Source organism: Schistocerca serialis, chromosome 1, assembly GCF_023864345.2.
Source record: "Schistocerca serialis cubense isolate TAMUIC-IGC-003099 chromosome 1, iqSchSeri2.2, whole genome shotgun sequence".
Lineage (NCBI taxonomy): Eukaryota > Metazoa > Arthropoda > Insecta > Orthoptera > Acrididae > Schistocerca > Schistocerca serialis.
Window position 1 is genome coordinate 717,366,555 of NC_064638.1, and position 25,579 is coordinate 717,392,133.

Here is a 25,579-nt window from a genome sequence, read left to right on the forward strand (position 1 = left end):
GGGGAGAAGAGAAGTTTGTGGCACAACTTGACCAGAAGAAGGGATCGGTTGGTAGGACATAATCTGAGGCATCAAGGGATCACCAATTTAGTATTGGAGGGCAGCGTGGAGGGTAAAAATCGTAGAGGGAGACCAAGAGATGAATACACTAAGCAGATTCAGAAGGATGTAGGTTGCAGTAGGTACTGGGAGATGAAAAAGCTTGCACAGGATAGAGTAGCGTGGAGAGCTGCATCAAACCAGTCTCAGGACTGAAGACCACAACAACAACAACATCTCTCTGCCTTATGAAACTAAATAAATTTCTTGTTAATGGCCTGTAAACTATCAGTAATACAGCATCTGTGTTTCCTGGTCCATTATTGTAGCTCAGGATTCAAAGACCTGTTTATCACTATAGTCATTTTCCTGTAAGTGCATAGAAAATACTAAATGAGTAGTTTTCCAATATACATGGCTTTGTCTAAGCTGCAGTATTTTTTTAAATTATTTATTTATTTTTTGTCGATTGCAGCTCTCTGTTATGAACAAACTTACACAAAAAAATAGATACAAAATAAATTGGATACAGTTGGGGTGGGATGGATAATGCTTTGTGTTGTGGAACACAGAATTTTTAGGAGAATTATGAGTTACACTCTGTCCATCTAAGTGGTGAAAGATGAACGTAATATTTAATGAAGTTATTGTTAACGGTTATGTTTCAGACAGTGTATTGTGGAAGGAATGGTCTATTAATGGTCTATGTGTAGGGAATATGAGGTACTTGGGTGCAACAAATCTTCAAAATGGGATGATGAGTTTAACATATCCACCTTGGGCACTTGTTCTTAGATGTTGCTTGGAGGTGTGTTGTGGCTGTGGAAGAATAGCACTCACAATAACAATAGTCATGTCATAGAAACAAAACAAAAGAAGGTTTAAAAGACTCATTCTGTCATTAATTCTGAGACATTTTGATTTGTTAAAATATGTTCATGTTGTGCAGTCTAATGACACAACACATCTGTAATTCAAGTGATTGTAATACAATTGTATTATACACGTCTGAAGGAAGTTATCTGTTGATGTACAAAGAAGCTTTTATAGATATATATTGAAAGAAGAATTTTTTTTAGTCCATACATAGATCTGAGGAGGATTCCAGCTTTCTTTCAGTCTCTGGCACTGAAGGCACTGCAAAGAAAAAGTAGTCAACTAAGAGGAACAAAAGCAAAGTTATTCGGATCTGATTAACAGGCCTGAATTGTTATTTATTCATGACATGCATGACCACAGAAACTATAATATGTACAAGCCGTTGATCAACTAAAAGATGCAGATCAAAATGAAACACTCCTTTTGGTCAGGCTGCATACTTTTGGGAATTATTTGTCAAAGTAGCCTCTTTCCAGGAGTATTCAGATGCAAAGCATGTTGTGTGTGATGTGACAAAGTGTAGGACGATTTATTAGTTACTCCAGTGCACGATCACCCCCCATTCCGGAGCAGTTTTTGAAGTACTTAATTAACACATTCCACAAACTATTTCATCTACGACTTATCGTACTGTGAAAAGAGTTACATAGCCTTCACAACAGTGTGAGGAGTATTCTAAACAATATGCCTTATATCATCCACAAGTGTATAATTAAGTTTCTGTTGCAGAGTGAAAATTTGTTTTGGAGATATCACTGAAGCTTGCACTTAGCTTACAAATACTGGTTACATGATAATCATCATCTATAGAGTTCTGAACCATCTCCTCCAATGACTACCGCAGAGTAGTAAGACATTCTTAGTCTTCTTAATAATTTTCCTTCTAGCTTTAGCTTGCACCTCCAGAATATCGAGGCCATTGGAGACTAAAGCTATCGGATTTAGCCAAAAACTGTTCTCAGCATGTGACAAAAACCTGTGCCACTGCATAACTTCACTCTTCTGGAAGCATATAGTAAAATTTTGTTGCAGACACACCATTTACTTCATGTTATTGCAAATTTATATGGTTCCTCAAGTGCTCAGCAAGCCAAAGTGCTGAAATATCTCTACTGTACATAGGATTTAATGATTAGTTAATGTCACACTTTTGACTTTCTTGATGAGAAAACATGAAATTTACAGTAACTCAGTGCCCAAAAATGACTTTCGAGGCCAGCTTCTGACCCCAAAAAAGGTTTATTGAGTACTAAGTCCACAACCATCATTTGCAATGGCTTAAAATATTTTGACTAACACAAAGTATCATCAAAACTAATACTCAAAACTTATGAAACTACAGATTTGTGAAACTTTCGTTGCCGTGCATGAAGTGTAATTATTAAACACACGTCAGCTCCAATTGGCATGAGTTTTTACGCATCGTGTGGAATCACCTACCTTGAGGAAACATCAACTTGGTTCACGGGAAGTGCACCACAAATTCTTTTGGAAGTTTTGCTTGCTTCCTTAAAGTGTTTCTTGATATTGGTAATTTTAGTTTACATAAACACAAGTTCCAAGAATCATATTACAGATAACCTAAAATTATAGTTTCATGATATTGGTGTTGTTTGCAGATATTTCACTAGGACAGGTTTACGAATCCTCACTGTAATATGAAGTATAAAGTATGTCAACTATGTACAGTTATGTTCTTTGATCTTTGGATTGAGTAGCATCAAGCTGTTCTTGAGTATGACTTTGTACTTGTGTATAGTACCTGTTGAAATGTGTGCCAGTGTGTACCAGGAGTCAGTTTTAAGCAAGGAAGGAACACGATAGTGATAACATATGCTTCTCTCTCTCTCTCTCTCTCTCTCTCTCTCTCTCTCTCTCTCTCTCTCTCTCTCTCTCTCACCCCCCCCCCCTCCTTCTCTTATTCAAAATCACATCATCTTTATCAGTTGTGAGAAAAAGTGCAAATTAACTAGTTTATAACACGACAGAGGGTACTATTGCGGAAAAATTCAGATCAATGTAATAAACAAATTTTATGTTGTGCTGTAGAGACAAGGTCCAGTGACAGTTTGAATATTGTGATTTAACATAAACATTGTCTTTTCACTGCTTTGTTAAAAAATTGATTCAGATATTTATCCAGTATGTAAACATCTTTCACTTAGTCTTTTTGTTTGTATCCTTTTCATATATCATTTGTTCCACTAAGACCCTAACTTTTCATGTGATGTGGCTTCAGGGTTGTCAGGGAAGATCAGTGTTTCCATCTCATAATGACTAGTAAGATTCTTAGCATCTAACAAACTCACATTTTCAGTTAGATGTTCCCGTCTTACCTATGATTGGAAGGATGCCACATCTTTGAAATACGGAACTCCATTTCCTCCTCTATGAAAACATGTGGAACAGTTTATGTGTGATGTTGTAATGAACATATGTTGGAAGGGTGTGAAAATAATGGAGGAGGAGGAGAAGAAAAATAGTTGTGATGCAATCGGGTAGAAATACAAAAACCATGTATGCTAATGCAAGAAAGACTGCACGCGCGCGCGCGCGTGTGTGTGTGTGTGTGTGTGTGTGTGTGTGTGTGTGTGTGTGTGTGTGTTTTGGAATACACTTATGGAAAAATTAATCAACTTACCAAACAGTGACATTTACTTGTTGGTAAGTACCGACACTATAAAAAAGAAATATCTGCTAGTTACCAGCATTGTTGTATTCTATTGCTTACACATACAACTATATGAAAAGATGCATGTAAGTGAAGGGCCATATTTTTCCAGACAAAGAGAGAAACCAGGAAAGTGAAATTTGGATGTACACATAAACTTCAAGCTATCAAATGTTATAACAGGAAAAGTAAGCTCACTGGACAGAATTATTCAGACCCCTCCCTCCCTCCACCCACCTAAAAAAAAATGCTGCTAAGTTTGGAGCACTGTAGATTGTCTGCAGTTGGTAGCAGTTATTCATGTGATCCTCCACCAGTGACGTAAATTATGGCAGTGAAGTGGCGTGTACGTGCCAGATGGTTATATGAAATCAGCATAATAAAATGGGCCAATGTGGAGACATGACACAATGACAAAAAGGAGATATGTTTGGACATACTTATGAGCAGACTGTGAATGAAGTTTCCTGATTTGTTAGTGTATCAATGCACAATGTCCATCATATCTACAAGGAATGGTTTCATTCGCAGCCACGTATCTTGGCATAAAAAGAGACATCATAAAAGGATCCAACCTGACAGTGAGTGGAGAGATGAGTATCACTTCTTGTCTATGACATTCAGCTTTCAGCCCAACAGAAATTACTGATGTTTGTGATTGCAGGTCCATCACAACCACTTTTTGTCCAAACATTGCAAAGGGAACTTCACACAACGGACATTTGGAGTTGAGTACCTCAGAAAAGACCAGTACTCACAGTGGCACATTAAGCTTCGCATCTTCAGGAAACCAAGCAACACAGAAACAGGACAGTAGCTGACAGGTGAAGGATGTAGTATGATCAGACAAGTCATCGTTTTGCCTATTTGTGAATGTTGCAAGTGGGTGCATCCAATGTTGCATTTAAATTGCAATGGGTGGAGGGTGTGGTTCTATAAGGTTTTTGGAGTGCTTTCATTCCACGACTTTGGCTCATTCCTTCTGATTACTGTGAACATGTACCAAGATGTTGAATAATCGGATCTTCTGCCAAATTCAGAGAGCTCCTGAAGAAACAGTGAGTCCTGTCATTAAAATATCGTGTGCAAACAAGCAGCAGAAGACCTGATCCTTTAACATGTCAACATGTCGCCAGGAAAGCCTGAAGAACTGCTTGAACCAAGATGTTTCTTTCAATATTCTTGGTGACCAAGTGATGCTCTTTATTATACATCTTCGTGATGATAATACTGTGGATATGCTAATCTTCCAAGATGAGAGCAGGCATATTCACAGACTCCCACACATACTTTACTGGTTGACTCGGGCATCTCACTGCTAGATCGCCCAGTCTTAATCCCATAATAGCTTTCCATGCAAGAGGTTGTGGGTTCAAATCTTGTTAGGTATAGTAAGTTTTCCTATAAAGGTAAATCTTCATTGAAATGACTTGGATCATTACTTTTATTCAGTTAATTGGTTTAAATGTAATTTTTTATATCTTTTCCTTTGTCACATTATTTTAATCACTGTATGAACTTTTTCCATTTGTTCCATTTTTTCTTATATATTTCTTTTTTCAATCAGAATTTTTGTGACTATGAATATAATTACATTTATCTATTACAATATTCAATTATTTGAAAATTCCAATCTGTTACTTAGAAACCAAAAGACCAATCTATTTATATTGACTGTACAGTGGTGTGAAAAATGTATTTTTTGTTACCAGATGTGCAATTTTTTTGCATGGTAATCATCATACAAACATTTAAAACATAACATAAATTCTTATTGCACTGTGGACAAAATAATGCAAATGAACTTTTAAATGAATGAAGGGTTTATAAGAATAACGAAAGCAAAATTAAAATAGATACAATGTATGCAATAATGTATATGAAAAAACAGGGTGATAACAGAAAAGAAATGAAATAGAAATTAATGTATACAATTAATTAAAAACTCATGAACAAAGATTTCGAGTGGAAAAAGAATGATGGAGAGAAAAATGAGAGCAAACGAAGAAGTTGTTGTTATGATTCAAATGATGTGACAAAGGAATGGAAACAAAAAATTACATTTAAATCAATTAACTGAATAAAAATGATCAACAGTCTTTTTAGGAGGATTTAAAAATAAAAAGGTGAGGTTTGGACCCACAACCTCCTGCATCACATCATACAACTAGACTATTTGATGCAACTTTTTTAATGCTATAGTGTGTCACATAACATTCTGAAATTGTTTGCATGAATTGCTTACAAGTGAGGGCCCACCAGAATGAATTGCTTCAGTGTGTGATATCTGGGGTCTTAATTTACATAACAGTGTAGATAATTTCAAAAAAGTCAGTCCCACCACTGGGGATCTCTCCTTGGAAGAGTTTCACTCCCAAGTTTAATAATGAGAGAGTTGTTGCTGTGCTTATCTTTACATCATGTTTACCGTTATTCCTTCAGGTGAGAAATAATGTTGCATTTATAATTTCTTTGCATAAACAATGCATACATGCAAGTAGATAATCTACTAATGAAACTGTCAGATGAGGCTGTATCTATGAGTTATTATGTTGCTGTGCCCTGTAACTGAGTATTAGCACACTGAAAGGGTGTTAAGAAATTTTTATGTGCGGTGGAATCTAACATATGTTTTACCAAAATATTTTGCCCAAGGCCTTCATAAGTTACCATCAAGATGGGTCCACACATTGTGTCTTTTCACATGACCAATCTCTAACACATGGGAACAAAAGTGTGCACAAAAATTAGTAGAAAGAATGCAGGTATGCATGTGTATTTTCATGTCAGCACAATGCACCATTGTTCAAGCAGTCTGCTTTGCATCCGTTTCTTTGCTGGTCAATTTGTGCTGTGTTTATTGTGATGAAAGGCAACAGAAAAAATGCACAAGGTGAATCTGGGCAAAACAGTAACTAAATAACAAGAGGTACGAGAAATACAAGGTGATGGCAATGTTTTGTCTGCAAATTTCCAGAAGTGGTTGCAGTGAGATGTAAGATTTTTCTCCTTGGGAAACTGTAGTGATTAAGGTTGGCAATAACATTTTATTAACTCATAACTGGTGACTTGTATACACATTTTGTATTTCTAAACAAAGAATTTCAGTGATTATTCCTGAAACTGAGAAACACTTAAGGGAGATTCTTTGTCGGCCAGTGATGGTTAATTGTATTTTGTTTTGTGAAAAATCATTTACACAACTTCAATTAAAAGATATTGTATATAGGCTAACATTCTCATAGTCAACAAATTTAGTAATTCCAATAGACCACAGAATCCACTAAAATGGATGCTTGTTCAGTGTTCTTTTCAATTCCTAGTATTTTGTTGAGGAGCACCATCTGCTCTCTCTCTCTCTTCTTCTGTTCCGACATGAGGCTCCACAATTGTAGTGCTATTATGGCACCATAATTTGTATATTTGCCTACTGTTTTCATATTCTCTTTTCATAACTTTGAAGGCCTCGTCTCACTTTTCTTACTTTGAGAAAATCTTATTATTTGCAATGACATGATCAGAAACTTTTTACCTAATACTTGACACTCAGGGGATAGCATCTCAAATTTCTGTTCAAACAATCTTCAGGAGCAGCATTCTATATGTCTTTTATTTGTCTATAATCATCTAAAATTTTGTATGTGCTTTCTTTGAAGTCAACAGTGTTGCACATAATTGCCTTAAAACATAACCTCAACATACTACACAAGGAAACACACATGAGCCCCAACTGCCTGTCATCTTCCAAACAGCGCAAGAGATTCCCTCTGAAGCTCAGAAGCAAAGCACTTTCAGGCACAGCCTGCATGTCAAGGAAATAACACATGCACAAATGCATGAGTAGTTGCGTTGTTGGAAATGTAAGCGTAAACACGTGCACGAGATGGAAGAGAAGAAAGGCATCATGTGAACACACCTTTAATTGATACTGTATGTCACCAAATTTGTGGCACAATGTGACATCACCGCTGGTGCCTTGATCTGGATACAGCAGTCCCACACAAGTAATTTGCTGTATTGTAGATAGATCATCTCAGTCATTTCATATGGAAATACTTTGGCCAGGAAGCCTTGGTGAAAACCATATATAGAACAACTAAATGCGTCAAAATTCAGAAATGAGTATGGCAAGCCTGCATGAAGAAGAAACCAGAATTAAAATAGTTGGGATAATACGAATTATCTTCGATATGCGGGTGTTACCATACTGATGGCAGAAAGTGAAGAGGAGCTAAAAGAATAAAACCTCTTACTGAAAGTGAAACAAGAAAGTGCAAAGGCTAGTCTAATCCTGAAAGTGAAGAAAACAAAAATTATGGGAACTAAACCTACCATTCCATGGTATATAGGAGGTGAACCAATGGAGGTAGTTTATACATTCAGTTATCTCAACTCCCTGATTGCTGCTGGTGGTGCCACAAAATCAAAAGGCGCTTCTTACTTGACAGGAAGACAATGTCCAACTGTGACAATGCTTTAAGGAGTGGAGACATAACTTCAACAACAAAGATCCTTATAGTAAGGGTTATGGTTTTTTCAGCTGTTATGTATGAATGTGAAACTTCGATCATAAGGAAAGCTGAATGGCATGGGCTAGGCACTTTTGAATTGTGGTGTTCAAGGAAACACAATAGAGTTCCATGGACTACAAAGAAAATGTATAAGGCAGTATCACAGCAAATAAAACCAGATTGCTCTGTGAAGGTCTGATACTGCCCCTACTTTGGGCACATATTAAGAATACATGATTGCTGGAAAAGATGTAAATGTTGGAGAAGAAGGCACGAGGTGAAGAGGGTGGCAAAGGATGAGGTGGCAAAGAAGTAATGAGTTCCAACCTCGAAAGTCTGCTGGGAAAAGTTCAGGACAGAAGAAATTGGCATGATGTACTTCAAGAAACCTTAAACTTAGATATTTGAGTTTCTTAGAAAAATTCTTCATTAAATAAACATAATTTTGTTGGTTTTTAATCTCTTGTAAACAATTTAAAGTTCAGAATGGAGTAACAACAAAAGAGCACTGTAGGACAATCAGTGTATTTCCTATGTGATATAATTGACCTTAAACTTTGGTAACAAGAATTTGGTGTATTTCTAGGAAGTGAAAACACAAGTGGGGAGAGTTTGTCCCGGTTAGTGGAATTGTGCAAAGGACATCCTTTAGACAAATCTGATCAGTTTTCCAACTGGGAGCAGAGGCCGCTGCGTAGAGGACAACTAGTATATGCAGGTACAGATTTCTCTAGGTTTTTCCTGCTTTTCTTTGGATATAACACTATTCATTTAATTTTATGTTTTCTGTAACAAATATTATTTTTTTTAGGCTAGTTGTCTGTATATATTTTTTCTCATGTTGCATGGTCAGCATTGGATGCTTACTGCCTGTTGGAAGTTTTTGATGTGATGGAACAGTGTTGTGCAGAACAAGGTATTCCATTCTTGGAAATATGTAATAGCATAATACAAATGTTGAAGTCACCTAAGAAGGTTCCAAAATCTACTAAGAAGACTCAAAAGGAAATTGTAAGTTTGTATTGTGCATTATCAGATGTAGCTGTTGACAGTTTTAAATTGTGTAGATTGTTTGACAAATTACCCTGATATACTTGAAGTACTGAAATGTATAAAACATTATTATAATGTTATAATAAGCTCTTAATTCTGGTAAGTTTCATGTCCTCCAACTACTTTCACTCTTGTATTATTATTATTATTATTATTTCTTTACTTTCTCAGACGTTAAGTCTGGTTAAAAAATGGGACGTGATGCGGACCTTGATCAAGCGTCACTTCCTTTTAACTGTACGGTATATGTTATATTGCATTTAGGAACTTTCGGGTAATTGAACATGTATCAATACTTACGGATTTCTGTAATTGTATATACAAGTTTGGATGTAGCTGTATTGTATTGATGTACTGGTGGATATTGTGTGGTATGACTGCTGTAGTTGATAGTATAATTGGTGTAATGTCAACTTTATTCTGATGCCACATGTCCTTGACTTCCTCAGCCAGTTGGATGTATTTTTCAATTTTTTCTCCTGTTTTCTTTTGTATATTTGTTGTATTGGGTATGGATATTTCGATTAGTTGTGTTAATTTCTTCTTTTTATTGGTGAGTATGATGTCAGGTTTGTTATGTGGTGTTGTTTTATCTGTTGTAATGGTTCTGTTCCAGTATAATTTGTATTCATCATTCTCCAGTACATTTTGTGGTGCATACTTGTATGTGGGAACGTGTTGTTTTATAAGTTTATGTTGTAAGGCAAGCTGTTGATGTATTATTTTTGCTACATTGTCATGTCTTCTGGGGTATTCTGTATTTGCTAGTATTGTACATCCACTTGTGATGTGATCTACTGTTTCTATTTGTTGTTTGCAAAGTCTGCATTTATCTGTTGTGGTATTGGGATCTTTAATAATATGCTTGCTGTAATATCTGGTGTTTATTGTTTGATCCTGTATTGCAATCATGAATCCTTCCGTCTCACTGTATATATTGCCTTTTCTTAGCCATGTGTTGGATGCGTCTTGATCGATGTGTGGCTGTAGTAGATGATACGGGTGCTTGCCATGTAGTGTTTTCTTTTTCCAATTTACTTTCTTCGTATCTGTTGATGTTACGTGATCTAAAGGGTTGTAAAGGTGGTTATGAAATTGCAGTGGTGTAGCCGATGTATTTATATGAGTGATTGCTTTGTGTATTTTGCTAGTTTCTGCTCGTTCTAGAAAGAATTTTCTTAAATTGTCTACCTGTCCATAATGTAGGTTTTTTATGTCGATGAATCCCCTTCCTCCTTCCTTTCTGCTTAATGTGAATCTTTCTGTTGCTGAATGTATGTGATGTATTCTATATTTGTGGCATTGTGATCGTGTAAGTGTATTGAGTGCTTCTAGGTCTGTGTTACTCCATTTCACTACTCCAAATGAGTAGGTCAATATTGGTATAGCATAAGTATTTATAGCTTTTGTCTTGTTTCTTGCTGTCAATTCTGTTTTCAGTATTTTTGTTAGCCTTTGTCTATATTTTTCTTTTAGTTCTTCTTTAATATTTGTATTATCTATTCCTATTTTTTGTCTTTATCCTAGATATTTATAGGCATCTGTTTTTTCCATCGCTTCTATGGAGTCACTGTGGTTATTCAATATGTAATCTTCTTGTTTAGTGTGTTTTCCCTTGACTATGCTATTTTTCTTACATTTGTCTGTTCCAAAAATATTTATATCATTGCTGAATCCTTCTGTTATCTTTAGTAATTGGTTGAGTTGTTGATTGGTTGCTGCCAGTAGTTTTAGATCATCCATGTATAGCAAATGTGTGATTTTGTGTGTGCCGGCCGGAGTGGCCGTGCGGTTAAAGGCGCTTCAGTCTGGAACCGCGTGACCGCTACGGTCGCAGGTTCGAATCCTGCCTCGGGCATGGATGTGTGTGATGTCCTTAGGTTAGTTAGGTTTGATTAGTTCTAAGTTCTAGGCGACTGATGACCTCAGAAGTTAAGTCGCATAGTGCTCAGAGCCATTTTTTGTGATTTTGTGTGGGTATGTTCCGGTAATATTATATCCATAATTTGTATTATTTAGCATGTTGGATAGTGGGTTCAGAGCAAGGCAGAACCAGAAAGGACTTAATGAGTCTCCTTGGTATATTCCACGCTTAATCTGTATTGGCTGTGATGTGATATTATTTGAATTTGTTTGGATATTAAGTGTGGTTTTCCAATTTTTCATTACTATGTTTAGGAACTGTATCAATTTAGGATCTACTTTGTATATTTCCAATATTTGTAGTAACCATGAGTGGGGTACACTATCAAAAGCTTTTTGGTAATCAATGTATGCGTAGTGTAGCGACCTTTGTTTAGTTTTAGCTTGATAAGTCACCTCTGCATCTATTATCAGTTGCTCTTTACATCCTCATGCTCCTTTGCAGCAGCCTTTTTGTTCTTCATTTATAATTTTGTTCTGTGTTGTATGTGTCATTAATTTCTGTGTAATGACTGAAGTTAATATTTTGTAGATTGTTGGTAGGCATGTTATGGGGCGATATTTAGCTGGGTTCGCTGTGTCTGCTTGATCTTTAGGTTTCAGATATGTTATTCCGTGTGTAAGTGTATCAGGGAATGTGTATGGGTCTGCAATGTAACTGTTAAATAATTTATATATAAAAACAAAGATGAGGTGACTTACCGAACGAAAGCGCTGGCAGGTCGATAGACACACAAACAAACACAAACATACACACAAAATTCAAGCTTTCGCAACAAACTGTTGCCTCATCAGGAAAGAGGGAAGGAGGGGGGAAGACGAAAGGAAGTGGGTTTTAAGGGAGAGGGTAAGGAGTCATTCCAATCCCGGGAGCGGAAAGACTTACCTTAGGGGGAAAAAAGGACAGGTATACACTCGCACACACGCACATATCCATCCACACATACAGACACAAGCAGACATATTTAAAGACCAAATAGTTTAGTTAGATGTGAATGTGTTGAGGTGAACTTCTTTAGCCAGTAATTTGCTATTTTATCATTTCCAGGAGCTTTTCAATTGTGAGTAGAATTAATTGCTTGGGTGACTTCATGTTGCAAAATTATCACTTCAGGCATTTGTGGTATCATCTTGTATGTGTCTGTTTCTGCTTCTATCCACCGTGCATGCCTGTTATGTTGTACCGGGTTTGACCATATGTTGCTCCAGAAGTGTTCCATGTCTGTTATGTTTGGTGGATTGTCTATTTTAATGTGTGTGTTATCTATTGTTTGGTAAAATCTCTTTTGGTTTGTGTTGAATGTTTGGTTTTGTTTCCTTCTATTTTCACTTTTTTTGTATCTTCTAAGTCGTTTGGCCAGTGCTTGTAATTTCTGCTTCTTTTCATCTAATTGCTCTATTGCTTCTTGTTGTGAGATTTTACCTAACCTTTTTCGTTTTTTGTCTGATATTTCATTTCTTATAAATTGTGTTAGCTGTCCAATGTCTTTTCTCAGTTTTTCTATTCTGATCTGTAGCCTGTGTTGCCATGCTGGTTTTGTGGGTTTCTTCTGTGTGTTGGTTTGTTCTGATCTCTGCCTAGAGTGTATATTTAGTGTAGTGAGTGCTCCTATATAAACCAGTAGTTGTGACTCTTCCATAGTTGTATTTTCATTTATTTTGTTGTGTATGATTGTGTTGATAGTTTTTATTGTTGTTTCGACTTGTGGGTTATTTGGCGGTCTATGCAAGAATGGTCTGATGTCTGTATTTGTGTCTTTGTATTCTATATATGTCAGCTGAAATTTCTCTTCTATATCTAACACGTGTGTCTCTTCGTGTTCTATTTGTGCTTGTTCTGGTGGCTGTCTTAAGATTTCGTTTTCCTCTGATTGTTTAATTGATGCGTGTTGGTCTTTGTTTGTTTGCTCTGGGATGTTTGAATCCATTACTGTATTTTCTTCTTCTTCTTCTGATTGCACATTATTTTGTTCCGGTATTTGTTGTACTTGTTGTTTGATGTTTTCTAATTCTGACTGGGGTATCCTGTTATTTCTTATTATTACACGGATCTGATCAGCTAGTCGTTGTTCTGTTAAAAATTTTAATTCTGGGTATCTAGTAATAAATGTTGTGTATACTTGTGATCTGTATCCAGTTGTGTTGGTTCCTAGGTTTGTTGCTTGGTAATAACAGAACATGAGGTGTCGATTAACTTCATCTGACCATCTCATCCTCTGTCTTTGTTTTCCTTCTAGGGTGGTTGCTGGAAGCATATCCTGCAAAACACCTCTATTTGGATTTAAATCATTTTCCAGTTGGCTAGCAGTGTCGTTACCATTGTGGGCGGGCATAGGGTTCAAGCGTCGTCCCCGACCATGACGGCGCTTGTCCGAGGCTTCTTTAGTTCTGTCCTGAACCAAGTAATCACACTAAAAGGGGGGTTAGCCCTATTAGTGGTTTGTTCTTTTCGTCGCCTTTTACGACTGGCAGAACATACCGGAGGCCTATTCTTTTCCCAGGCCTCCATGGGAATTATTATTATTATTATTATTATTATTATTATTATTAATAAGATATAAATGTGCTGTTGTTAATACTACTTATTCATTCTCTTATCAGTTAACAAATTCCCTGCTTGTTTTTCTGTGCTCTACCTGATTGATGTGATTTTGCAATGTGACACAGAATTACGGGAATGCTTGAAATAAGTAGTGGCAGCCATGGGCAGGTGGCAGCACTGTGGGTTCATGACAGTTAGCGAGTAAACAGTTTGCCACTTCAGTAATGATGAATCAGTGGAACGAACAACAGCTTATGTTAGCCATAAAAATGTTTTGTGAAAACAATGGTAGTTTGGTAGCGGCGCAGAGGGAGTTTTGACATTTTTATAATTTAGGACAGTCATGGTGCCATACTGTCGAAACACGCGATAAAGTGTTGGATTAATAACTTTGAAGAGACTGGATCTGCCCTCAAGAGGAAACCAACAGGATGACCAAGAAGTGTGTATTCTCTAGCGAACATTGATGTTGTACACGAGTGTGTCTTACGGAGCCCATGGCGTTTAATTCGTAAGCAAGCAGCAGGGGTTGGAATGTCCCGGAAGAGTGTTCACAGAATTCTTCATCTTGATTTAAAATTTCATCCTTACAAACTGCAGATGATGCAACAATTGAAGGACAATGATTATGGTTACGATTAGGATTCTGTCAACAAATGGTAACAAAAATAAACAATGACGATGAATTTCTAAACAAGTGGATGTCAGCTGAGGCACATTTGCATCTCGCAGGTTATGTGAATAAACAGAATTACCATTACTGGGCAAACACAAATCCTAGTGACATTCATGAGCGCCCTTTACTCACTAGTAAAGTGACAGTACTATGTGGTGTTTCATCACATGGGATTATCGGGAAACACAATAACTGTCAGTGCTGCTTGTTACGTGGAGATGTTACGAACTGTCATTACACCTGCAATGAACAACTTTCCAAACATTCAAGAAGCTTGGTTTCAACAGAACGGAGTGACATCACACACTACACAGCAGTCAGTGGCATATGTGCGAGAATTGTTTAGCAACCGTGTGATCTTGTGATTCGGTAACATTCCTTGGCCTCCTAGATCCCCAGATTTATCCATTTGTGATGTTTTCTTGTAAGGCTGTGTCAAGAGCAGAGTCTACACGACTCAACCAAGAACCCTGGATGAGTTAAAACAGAGAACTCGGGATGCAATTCACAGTATCCCAGCTGAGATGTTGCAGCAGTCAATGAGGAATCTCAACAGCAGATTTCACGAATGTATTCGTAGGAGGATACCATCTAAAGGACGTAATTTTTAAACAATGATAAATGCCATCAATTTTTTGTAAATGGAAAAGCTGTAAGGTTTCAATTAATATAATTGCAATTCCTTTCCTTGGTCACTTCTAGTTTTATTGGATTGTGAAAATGTTCCTGTTTTACTGTGTCACTCTGTATAAGCAAATTTTTGTAAACAGAAGTGATTATGCATATATGGTTTTTCATATTACTGTTACCATATTTACTACAACTCATACTTAACATGGTTGCACAGGCTATTTTCAGTTTCTGTCTGCCTTACTCCTCCTACCCATTCCATAGATCCATTTCATGTTCTGCCTGTTCTGGTTTTTGAATTGGAGCTGATTGCCTGTTCCCACTTCCATACGATATAACACATATTCCTGCTTATATCATACACGGCTTTTTTTGTATGATGGTTACCAACATTTCCATCTTTGTTTTCTATAGTCTTCATTTTATACATTTTTTTGTAGCATGGTTTTCTTGCATACAGCCCATTCCGAAAGGATAGTTATGTATTTGGGACTACTAACAGCTCTTGGAAAATTTTTAGAGCCCATCTTGAATTGTAGAACAGTTTGTTCCTCTACCTTACATCCATATGAACATTATATGCCCAAAATCTGGATATTCTTTACTGGAAATGATGGTCTTTTCCATTTTGTATGCTCTTTTTATAGCTGACTTGAGAAATAATACTAACTTCACTATCGGGATCTAAAATTATTTCTGGTGTTTATCGTGTTAATCTCCCCAATATGCATAAAACGGACATTATTCAGACTCTTGAGAACTTCTACTCCTCTCAATAACTTTTTGCATGAGATTGCTCCAAAGTGATAGTATAGTCTCTAATCTCCTTTGAGGACTGTTCTCCACATATTTCAATTGTTTCTGGAAAGTGACTTTCTATTCCCATTTCTTGTGTTATATGGGTCATGCCATGTCAAGGGGACCATGGCTCCCCATTCGAACATCTCCAAATCTAATGAAATTTGCTGTAGAGGTTCTATATGGTCTTTAATGATTACATTCCAAATTTCAATTCAGAATCTTGAGAGACTGAATTTTTAGGGACTTTTAATGAGAGGCTACTAAACTTTGCATCACATATGAAGGTGCAAATGTGCCAAGTTTGCTAGGGTTTTTTAAAAGTTCTAGCAAACATTTGGTCATTCGCTTTAATATACACAAACAACATTTTATGCTGATCACACCATGGCCAAAATCAGTTATTTAGCCGTACCTAAATATAGATAAAAGCCTCTAAAGTGGCTAAAAAATTTGTTGCGCTATTCTGAGAGCCGAGGTTTGACTGACCACTGCTATAAGTGATTTTCAAACAATAATTTAACACATGCCATAACAACAACTATAGTACAAAACACAGCAAATATGCATAACAAAGATAATAGTGTGTCAGTTCCATTTTTGGTTAAATACTTCTACAATTTTCTCAATGACAGATTGTGGATAACTGTATTGTCTTCCTGGTGATGACATTGATGATGCATCTAAAGTCAAGAAGATATGTTGCTCCAGAATCCAGCAGGTGTCTTTAGCAATCAGCCAGTGGAAGGAACAAGCAGAACCGTGTGAGTTCATAAAGCTGATGAAGATGCCTTGTTGTTCATGTGAAACTTCATACACGTTTCCAACCCACCAAAAATTGCCCTACATACAAGCAACGTACTGTTCTGGTTATAAACCTATAATTGAATGCGCTGGAATTTTTTCATCTACTTCGAAGGTATTAATTGTGAATGCTGATTACAATTAATTGGTTCTCTCTCGTTCCAGATATGTATGTCCCATGGAAAACCTTTTTTCTTGCTCAGGGTGAATATTTTCAGTTTCTTCTTTTGGTACACAACAAACTTTATACCTGGAGCACTATCATCACAGGGCTGCAAGTGCTTTTGCTGTTCCCCCCAATCCCATCACAAGGCAATTTACTGTGGCTTGTTCCAAAAAAATTCCATTCAGCAGTGATGCCAAAATACTTTTCGTGCAGACATAAATTGATGAAATTTTTGAAATTCTTATATTGGTTAGCTGAATCATCACTGAAGTAATAAATGTTCTCATTGTTTCCAATCTTTGTCTTTAAATAAGCTGTTAACTTTATTTGAAAGGCATGGACAGCAATGCTATTATGACAGAACATTCACTGACCACATAAACGCTAATACTGTGACATTCTTTGCCACCAAAATAGACATCAGATGGATGAAATGTGGCCTGACTATTCTCCCAATGGAATCCTTGCAGAGCATCTTGAGCAACAAAGGAAAAATTCTCAGCAAAATCCATTGTTATAATTTATTCATTTTCTGCAAGATTTCTTTTTAGCTGCTTGAGATATCTTAAGATATAAACTTCAGTGTTCGACACAGTGATGGCTTCTTAAACCAGTAATTTTCGAAGTCGATGCCTCCATGCAATCTTGAACAGTCCTCTGACATGTCTCTGTTAGCATGGACCCATTGCTTGTATTCCATTGTTTCTTCAGGGCCATAGCCCTTAAAAGCGTCTTCAAGAAAAGCCTCTAGTTGCATTTTTCCTGGGCAATCTGCACAATCTTTTGATTCCAAACTGCTTACAGTTTTTTCGTCAAATCCTTGTAGTCATCGTGGATGGATCTTGCTGAAGCCAAATGCGTACTGAATGTGGTCCAGAAGCACCAACTGTACTACACCATTTCGGCCTGAGCTCACAAAATTTTGAGAAGCTCAGTTGATTTCCAAATCACTTAAATAAGCAATTAACAATTCTTTACTGTTACAAAGGAGTAAGCGTTTCTGCTTGTGAATCTTTGCCCATTTATTCTTACTGCAACACAATCCTTTTTGCCTGGGCGTAAACGAGTAAACTCATCATCTTAAAAAAAAAAAAAAAAGGAGGACATTTTGTTTTACTCCATCATTGAGCTTTTTCTCCTTTTCGGTTGCAGCTGTTGCCAAAATCCCATCTGCCATCTTTAGTTTCCTAGCCCTCTTCACCATCTTAGTTGAAACAGAAAATTCTATAGCCATTTTTTTCTGTAGTCCTGCTATTTGGGACCAGGGTCAACATTTGAACATTACTGCAATTGCTTGAAGTCTGAAGCTTAATCTTAAGTTCTTCAATTAAGATGTTCATACCTTTACATTTTTGGTACTCTTCGGTTTGTATCTGAGCAATAACTAATTGGCTCACACCAGCAGCTGTGGCAATTGCCTTAGTTTTCCATTTTATGTATCCCATTGAAACCCTTTTGTGATTTGATGAAACTTCAACGATGATTCTCCAAGTGATGATAATGAAGTGAAGTGAAGTGTTAGCAGTAAAGCAAGCATCAACAACATCCATGTCTTCAGTGGATGGTGATTCTTGCTTATTGTGGTGGGATGATTGTTTTTGGGCCACTTCATGTCTACATTTGGTAAAAATTTTCTGACCAGGTTTAAAAACTTCATTAGTCAGTAATTTAAACCTATCAGACATTGCAGTCGTTACTGGTGTTCAAGCCTTCTTGGTTACTTGTTTTTCTTTACCAAATGGGTTGCAGCAAGTTTTCTGCAGGAACTGAAATTTTGTAGTCAACAAGGTATTCTGATATGAACAGATCTGGGCATCTTCAGTAAAATCAAGCCCAGACCTACGCCGAAGAAGCTCCATGTCAATTGGTGACATTTCAACTGATTGTAATTCCCTTTTGCCATAATAGAATGGTGATGACTTGAGACAATATTCAGTGTTGTTTGTATATAAAACATACAAATTAGGCTAGTAAAACATATTGTTTTAGTGCTTATCTTCAACTGCAACAATGATTATTGACGATTTAAACAGTCTGTACTCAACACTAAGATTGTACAGTGTCAACACCATAGATTACACCACGTAGAAGACTTACACTGTGAAAATTCCCAGTAATGAAAGCAACAATATAAAGTGGTGATTCAGCAATGTATCACTGCTGTGAGGATATAGCCTTAAAAAACTATTGCTGCTTTATAATGCCGATGTAAACTGAGTGGCAATGCTGTGTAGGGTTAAAAAGTTCTAGAGCAACATAGCATCCCATAACGATTTTCTGGATTTTATAATCCTAAGGGGATTTTCAGAAGTTTTATTATATTTATATTCTGTACTGTAAAATTATGTAAAAACAGTTCTTATTAGCAAAGTTACTTTCCCTAAACCACAGGAAAATCTTATGCTATTAAAACACACTAAAATTACATATTTTTTGATTTACAACTTCAAATTGTATTAATTTCTGTGTTTATCGGTAATCCATTTCCCCTACTTTTGATAGATATTCTTACTCATCAATATACAAGATCCAGAAATTAAACAACATAGCTTTGAAAGCTTAAAAGATGTTGTATCCAGCTGTGACAAGAAAAAAAGGATTGAGGAAGACACAGTTGAGAAATTGCCCCCACCAATACCCTAAAATCTGCACGTAGAAAATTTTGCCTAATTTGCAGATGCATATCTTTTCATCTGGGCATCCAGTGCTAATAAAATTTGATTGATATATAGTCATCATAGGTAGGAATAACTACCAAAGTTTTAGTGTGATTGGCTCATATGAAAAGTAGCAGTGGTCGGTCAAACCAGTGCTCTCAAAATAGCACGTTGAATTTTTAGCCACTTTAGAGGCTTGTATCTATATTTAGGTATTTTTACCATGGTGTGATTCAGCATAAAAAGTTATCTATGTATATTAAAGCAAATGACCAAATGCTTGCTAGAACTTTTAAAGAAGCCTAGCAAACTTGGCACATTTGTACCTTCGTACTTGATGCGCTGGTGAGTAGCCTCTCTAAAATCCCCTAAGAATTTAACCACTGAAGGTACTGGAATGAAATTTGGTATATAACCATCAAAGACCATATAGAACCTTCCCACCAAATTTCATTAGATTTAAAAATGGTCAAGTGGGGAAATTTGTTAATATTGGTCCCTTTGACGTCGAATGACCCATATCTATCTTGTTGAATGATAAGAAACGTTTGTACAGTTAATCTAGTTAGTTGAGAAAATCCAGCAGTTTTTACGTATTTTACCATTTTTCACTGATGAGTCTTTCCCTAACACAGTCAAGAAGTCTGGTGGTAAAAATCTCAGTTGAATGAGCTTAATTGATTTTCTGATTTAAGGACTTTCTATATTGTGGGTGATTTTCTACAAATTGCCAGCTCTCATTTGAGATGTCTCTCTGTGTGGAGCTGATCCTGAAGAGTTTCAGCCTCACCTTTCTTTGACACCATTCAGGTTACTACTTAGATTTAAGTTGTTGCGGCACTGGGTAGATTAACTTCACTGCAACATAAAAACCATGATTCATATGACTCCATTTAATAGCACATTCAACAACAGAATAAAACATACGTAAAACAAAGAGAAAATGTAAGTCAGCAACTGCACGAAAGATAACCATTAAAAATAGTAATAGCTTGTGCATAGCATTACACTGCTACACTACACATAACACTGCTCTTCAGCCCCTTAGTGTCAATAATATTTTCTGTTGAATCAGAAAATGGGTCCTACACAGACTGCTGATAGTACATTAGAGGTAGACTCTGTCACCGGTTGCTGCTGATCTGTGATGGATGGTGGAGCGGCTGGAGTGTTTGTTCAGTCTGTGGGTATGTACCAGCGTAGGGCATGCAGAAAGCTGGTTTGAGCCTGTTGGCAGTGATAGTAGTTGGTGCACCCATCACTTAGGCTTTGAATGTCTTGGGTGCATGTGTTTAATGAAACCATTCGCTGCCAGTTCGCAAGCTGTAATTCCAATCTGCTTCAGACACAGTAGGATGATGAATGCTTTGAACAGATATGACTCAGATTGTCTTCCCTGGTCTGTTGTAATTAGTAGAGACGCACCAAAATGGGTGATCCATCCCCATAAGAACACAGTCATGATTGTTTTGACGGTAATATCGGCGATTGGCAACACCTCGGGCCAGCATGTAAAACAGTTAATGGCTGTAATACAGTAGGTGTATCCTTCCAATGTGGGAGAGGTCCTACGAGCTCAGCATGGACATGTTGAAGTCTGTGATTTGGAGGAAGAAACGTGCAAAGTGGTGACCTAGCGTGCTGGCTAACTTTATTCCATTGACAGGCTGCACATTGTTGCGCATATTGTTTGCAGTCTTTCTCCATGTGCCGTCAAACAAAAGCTGTGTTTCACCGTGTTGATAGTGGCTTGTACTCCAAGGTGCATCATGTTATGTAAAGAGGCAGTTGCCCATAGGCAAAAGTCAGTAGTCACAAACGGTCACAGTTTAGTTGTGGCAATGTCACAATACAGCAGCACAGTTGACAGTGAGAGCATAATACAGCGAAGATGTAGGCCTGATGGTCGCACCAACAAATCTTGTAGCTCTCTATCTGGTTGTTGGGCTGCGGCGAGAGCTTCAATATCAACTGTGTCAGTGATTGCTTTGATCAAAGACAGAGCATCGTCTGGCACATTCAGTTCTCCTTCAACATGAACAATATTGATATTGAACTGTCAGGTATAGTCGAGATGTTGCAGCTGATGTGGTGACTCTTTCTCAGGTCAGTAGCTGAAATCGATGTTAGTGGCTTGTACCTATGATGAGAGTGATCTGTTCCTGCAACAGTTGACAGAATTTCTTAAGAGTAGCATAGGCAACATACAGTATGTGATCATAGAGGGACCAATTCTGTTGAGATGGTGATAACATTTTACTGGAAAAGGCTAAGAGCTGCCAGTGCTTGTCTATTTACTGTTGTAGTGCAGCACTGACTGCAGTGAAAGAGGCGTTGACCATCAGGGTTAGAGGCACCTGCGGATCTGAGTGTGCTAGTAGTATAGCTTCTGCAGGGACAGACTTCAGCTTGGTGGCCAATGCCAACTCAGCCTCACTATTTTGCAGAAGTTTGTTCTTCAGCTTTGGTCAACAGTGCAAGAATTTATTCAGTGGTGCAGCCAGGAAGGTATGATTGCGAACAAACCAATGGTAAACATTGGTTATGCCAAGAAATTGTCATAATTCTTTAACTGTCGTAGGCTGCAAAAAATTAAGTATAGCTTCTAGTTTCTCTTGTGGTGATTGTATGCCTTGCTTGTGAGCAAGGGTGGCATGAATGACCACTGATCTGTTTAATTTGTGGGAGAGTGTCACAGAAACTGAACTGAAAAACTCTGGAAGGTAGATGTAAACTATCCCAAGGAAGTCTATTAACAATGTTTCAAGAATCAGCTTTAAATGATTACTCGAGTAATATACTATAACCCCCATCATATTGCTCACATAGGGATTATGAGGATAAGATTAAAATAATTATCGCACACACAGAGGCATTCAGTTAAACATACTTCTGGCACTCCATGTGTGAATGAAACAGGAAGAGACCCACTGGTACAATGCAACATACCCTCTGTCATGCACCTCAAAGTGGTTTTCAGAGTCTAGATGTAGATGAAGCTAGTATAGTCTAGGAACTGTACTTCAGCTGCTCCAAAGATGGAGTTCAATGGGTTGATGAGCAGGCCATGTGCACGTAGACAAGTGAAGATATGTCGTGTGACTGGTGTTTCCTCGTCTTGCGTCTGACACGACCAGAACATCGTCGATATACACGTAACAGAAGTCTAAGTCACGTGTGACTTCATTCATGACTCACTGAAATGTTTGTGCAGCATTAGTGTGTCCAAAAGGCATTCTGGTAAAGTCAAATAGTCCGAACGGTCTGCGGATGGTGGCCTTAGCAACGTTGTCCCGTGCCACACAAACTAAGTCCAATGTAGAAAAGATATGCTTACTGTGGTCACTGAACATAAAATATTCACTATGCTGCACTGGATATCAATCTGGAATGATTCTGGCATTGAGCTATATGCAGTTATTACATGGTCACCATCCATTGTTCTTCTCTGGGGTAACATGTAGTGGAGATGCCCGATTACTGCTCAGTGGGTAGCATATTTCATGTGCAAGCATGGATGAGAATTCTTGCTTCACTACCTTCAGTTTTTGGGGTGTCAAGCAGCACAGTCTAGCATGAAATGGTGGTCCAGGTTCTGGCTGTTTCTGGTGATTAAGGGTGGGAGTGGGGTACTGGTGTTCAAGACCCACATTCCCCCTTGGCTATTGAACTTACTTGGAGTCGCTTTGCCGATCTTCTTTTCATGATAGCCGGCTGCGGTGTCCTGCACAACTTCTTCTCTGAAGATGAGGTGCTACTTTGGAGGAATTTTCTATACTTTTAAAATAACTCTGTACACTCGAGAATACTTTGAACTCAATCTCATTGTATTTTCATCACACATAACTGTTATCATACAACTAAAACATTTTTCTTAAGCTCGACACGTTCTGATCCATCAGAAACTATCACATTCTTTTTTCCATAAATACAGTATTCAAATCACTCCAAGTTTAACAAGACAACAGTCTGGACCTTATGAAAGTAAGTGAAAGAATGAATACGTAATTGTCTCTTCTCTTCTTTCAACAACATTCAAATGTCCACACAATAATGTTTGACGTCGCACGGAGTACCGCGCATTTATTTCTTGAACTGAATATGTAACTTCTTAGACGGACTTGGCAACTGCCTGCCCGCGCCACTCGTCCATCCAATACCCGTCCATCCTGCACACACATAATTGTGGTGCAGTAGACACAGTTCTACTTTACCACACTCATCTCTAAAATAACAAGTGTTCGAGACAATGGAAATATGAGGGTCTCTAGAATTTACCCCAAAATTCCCGAGGCACTATAAGACGTAGTCAAAATTTATGCACAGCTTTGAATGCTGCACAGGTGCTAGGTGTGTGTGTCTGGCATGTGATCTCTGGGAATTGTCTGAAGATCTCTGTGAATGAAGAATCACTGGTAATCATCTGTACAGCTGTGTCTTCCTGGTTTTGTAGTAGTGTGCAGAATTCCCCATTGGGCAGAATCTTCCTGTAAATGACTAGGAAGAAACCTGACACTCCTTCTGTCATGTTAAGAAAATGGCAATACTCCTTTGAGTTATTAAAAGAAATAAAGTCTGCAGGGGCCATGTCTATAGAGTGCAGAGGATGAGGCAGCACAGTGATTTCATTTGTTGTACAATAGTCATGCAGTAACAGGGATGAATGTGCAGGTGTGTTATGTGATGCAAGAGTCATGAATTGTCTTGCCACATTTCAGGCCATTTCCTTCTTACATTTCCTTGCAGGCTTCGCAACACGTCCCGAAAGCACCATCAGTTAACAGTTTCTCCCTGTGGTGCGAATTCATGATGAACTAATCCTTCAAAGTCAAGGAAAATGATCAACATTGCTGTGACATTTGTCCTGAACTGTGGTCTCAATATGATAACTGCAGACCCATGTCTCATCACCAGTTGTGATTCCCTTGAGGAACATCTCGTTCTCATTTGCATGATCCAAAATCTCTTCACAGATTGCGAGGCTGAGGTCTTTCTGGTTTTGACTCATGAGTCATGGGATGAACTTGGTGGCAGTACGATACATTCCAAGATACTGTGTCAGGATTTCATGACATGATCCTACTGAAATATTACAGTATTTCTGCAATCTGTCAGTCAGTAAGTCTGTCTTCGATTGGTGCGCACAATTCAGTTGACGTTCCTGACATGAGAGCCGTTGGTAGACATCGAAGGGCATCGTGAATGCAGTCATTTTTAACTTCTGTCCAGCCATTTTGAAATTGTGTGAACCATTCATAATAAAGAATACAGCATAAGTTCTCATCACCATAGGCTTCTTGCTTCATTTGGTGTGTCTCTGTAAAGGTTTTTCTGAGTTTCATGCAAAACTTAATTCAGATGTGTTGCTCCTCTGACTCTGCCTTCTCAAAATGCGCAAACAGTGTAACACAAAGTGCTACTCAGTACAGTGCTGAACAAAAACTAATAGACATACAACAATGAAACTTCCAGCAGTCATGCCTTAAACACAGGTGTGTGCAGGGACGCTAACTGCATTTTGCTCCAACACACCATTGGTGCGAAATTATGAATGTTTCAGAATTTTATGAACAGACATCGTATATTGATGCTTGCAAGACAACATGGCTGACACTGGAGCACTCATCCTTGCTTCTGATGGGGTTTTCTTCCTGAGAAAGTTAAAATCTTGGTCTACAATTGTGATGTGAAGCTTTATTTCCCATCCTCAATGCAGCACTTTGAACACTAATGTTTAGGGCATGTCTTCCTGGCGTGTGAACAACCTGGTTTGTAGAGACTATGGCTGGCTATTGTGTGAAAATTGACCATGTGAGCTATCCCCTTTCCTGGTCAGTTGCATATTTCAACTGTTGCCACTACCATTGCAGGTCTTGAGAGTAGCATGTGTATTTACTCCCTCCATGCCCTTGGGACATTTTATTTCCTCCCTGTTATGAATTTAATTTATTTAGCATTTTTGATGCTGATCAGAATAATACCTGCCATAATTAACACTCTGTAGACCAATCACAACTGACTTACTCAAATGTTGTTTTATGTAGAGAGGATATTAAAGCCAAGAACTCACTCCTGTAGCATTATGTTGAACAAAGTGCTTGACACAGCAAATGGGGGCCTAACAGGAGTGCATGGCAACACAGACTGACTTCTTATGCAATTTACTCACAGTCCAGCCGTACATACTGGACCTGTTAACCTTATCTGCTCTTAGATCTTACGCTGTTGTT

General features: G+C 37.7%; 1 protein-coding gene across 4 annotated transcripts in view; it reads left to right on the forward strand.

Annotated features, from left to right (window-relative positions):
• LOC126481186 (exonuclease mut-7 homolog) overlaps positions 1-25,579 on the forward strand; it is a 232,865-nt gene that overhangs the window by 159,587 nt on the left and 47,699 nt on the right. For all 4 annotated transcript variants that reach the window (XM_050104787.1, XM_050104778.1, XM_050104804.1 and 1 more), the window contains exons 12-13: positions 8,687-8,818; positions 8,954-9,111. In XM_050104787.1, the coding sequence (XP_049960744.1) occupies positions 8,687-8,818; positions 8,954-9,111 (290 nt within the window). The remainder of the gene's footprint in view (positions 1-8,686; positions 8,819-8,953; positions 9,112-25,579) is intronic.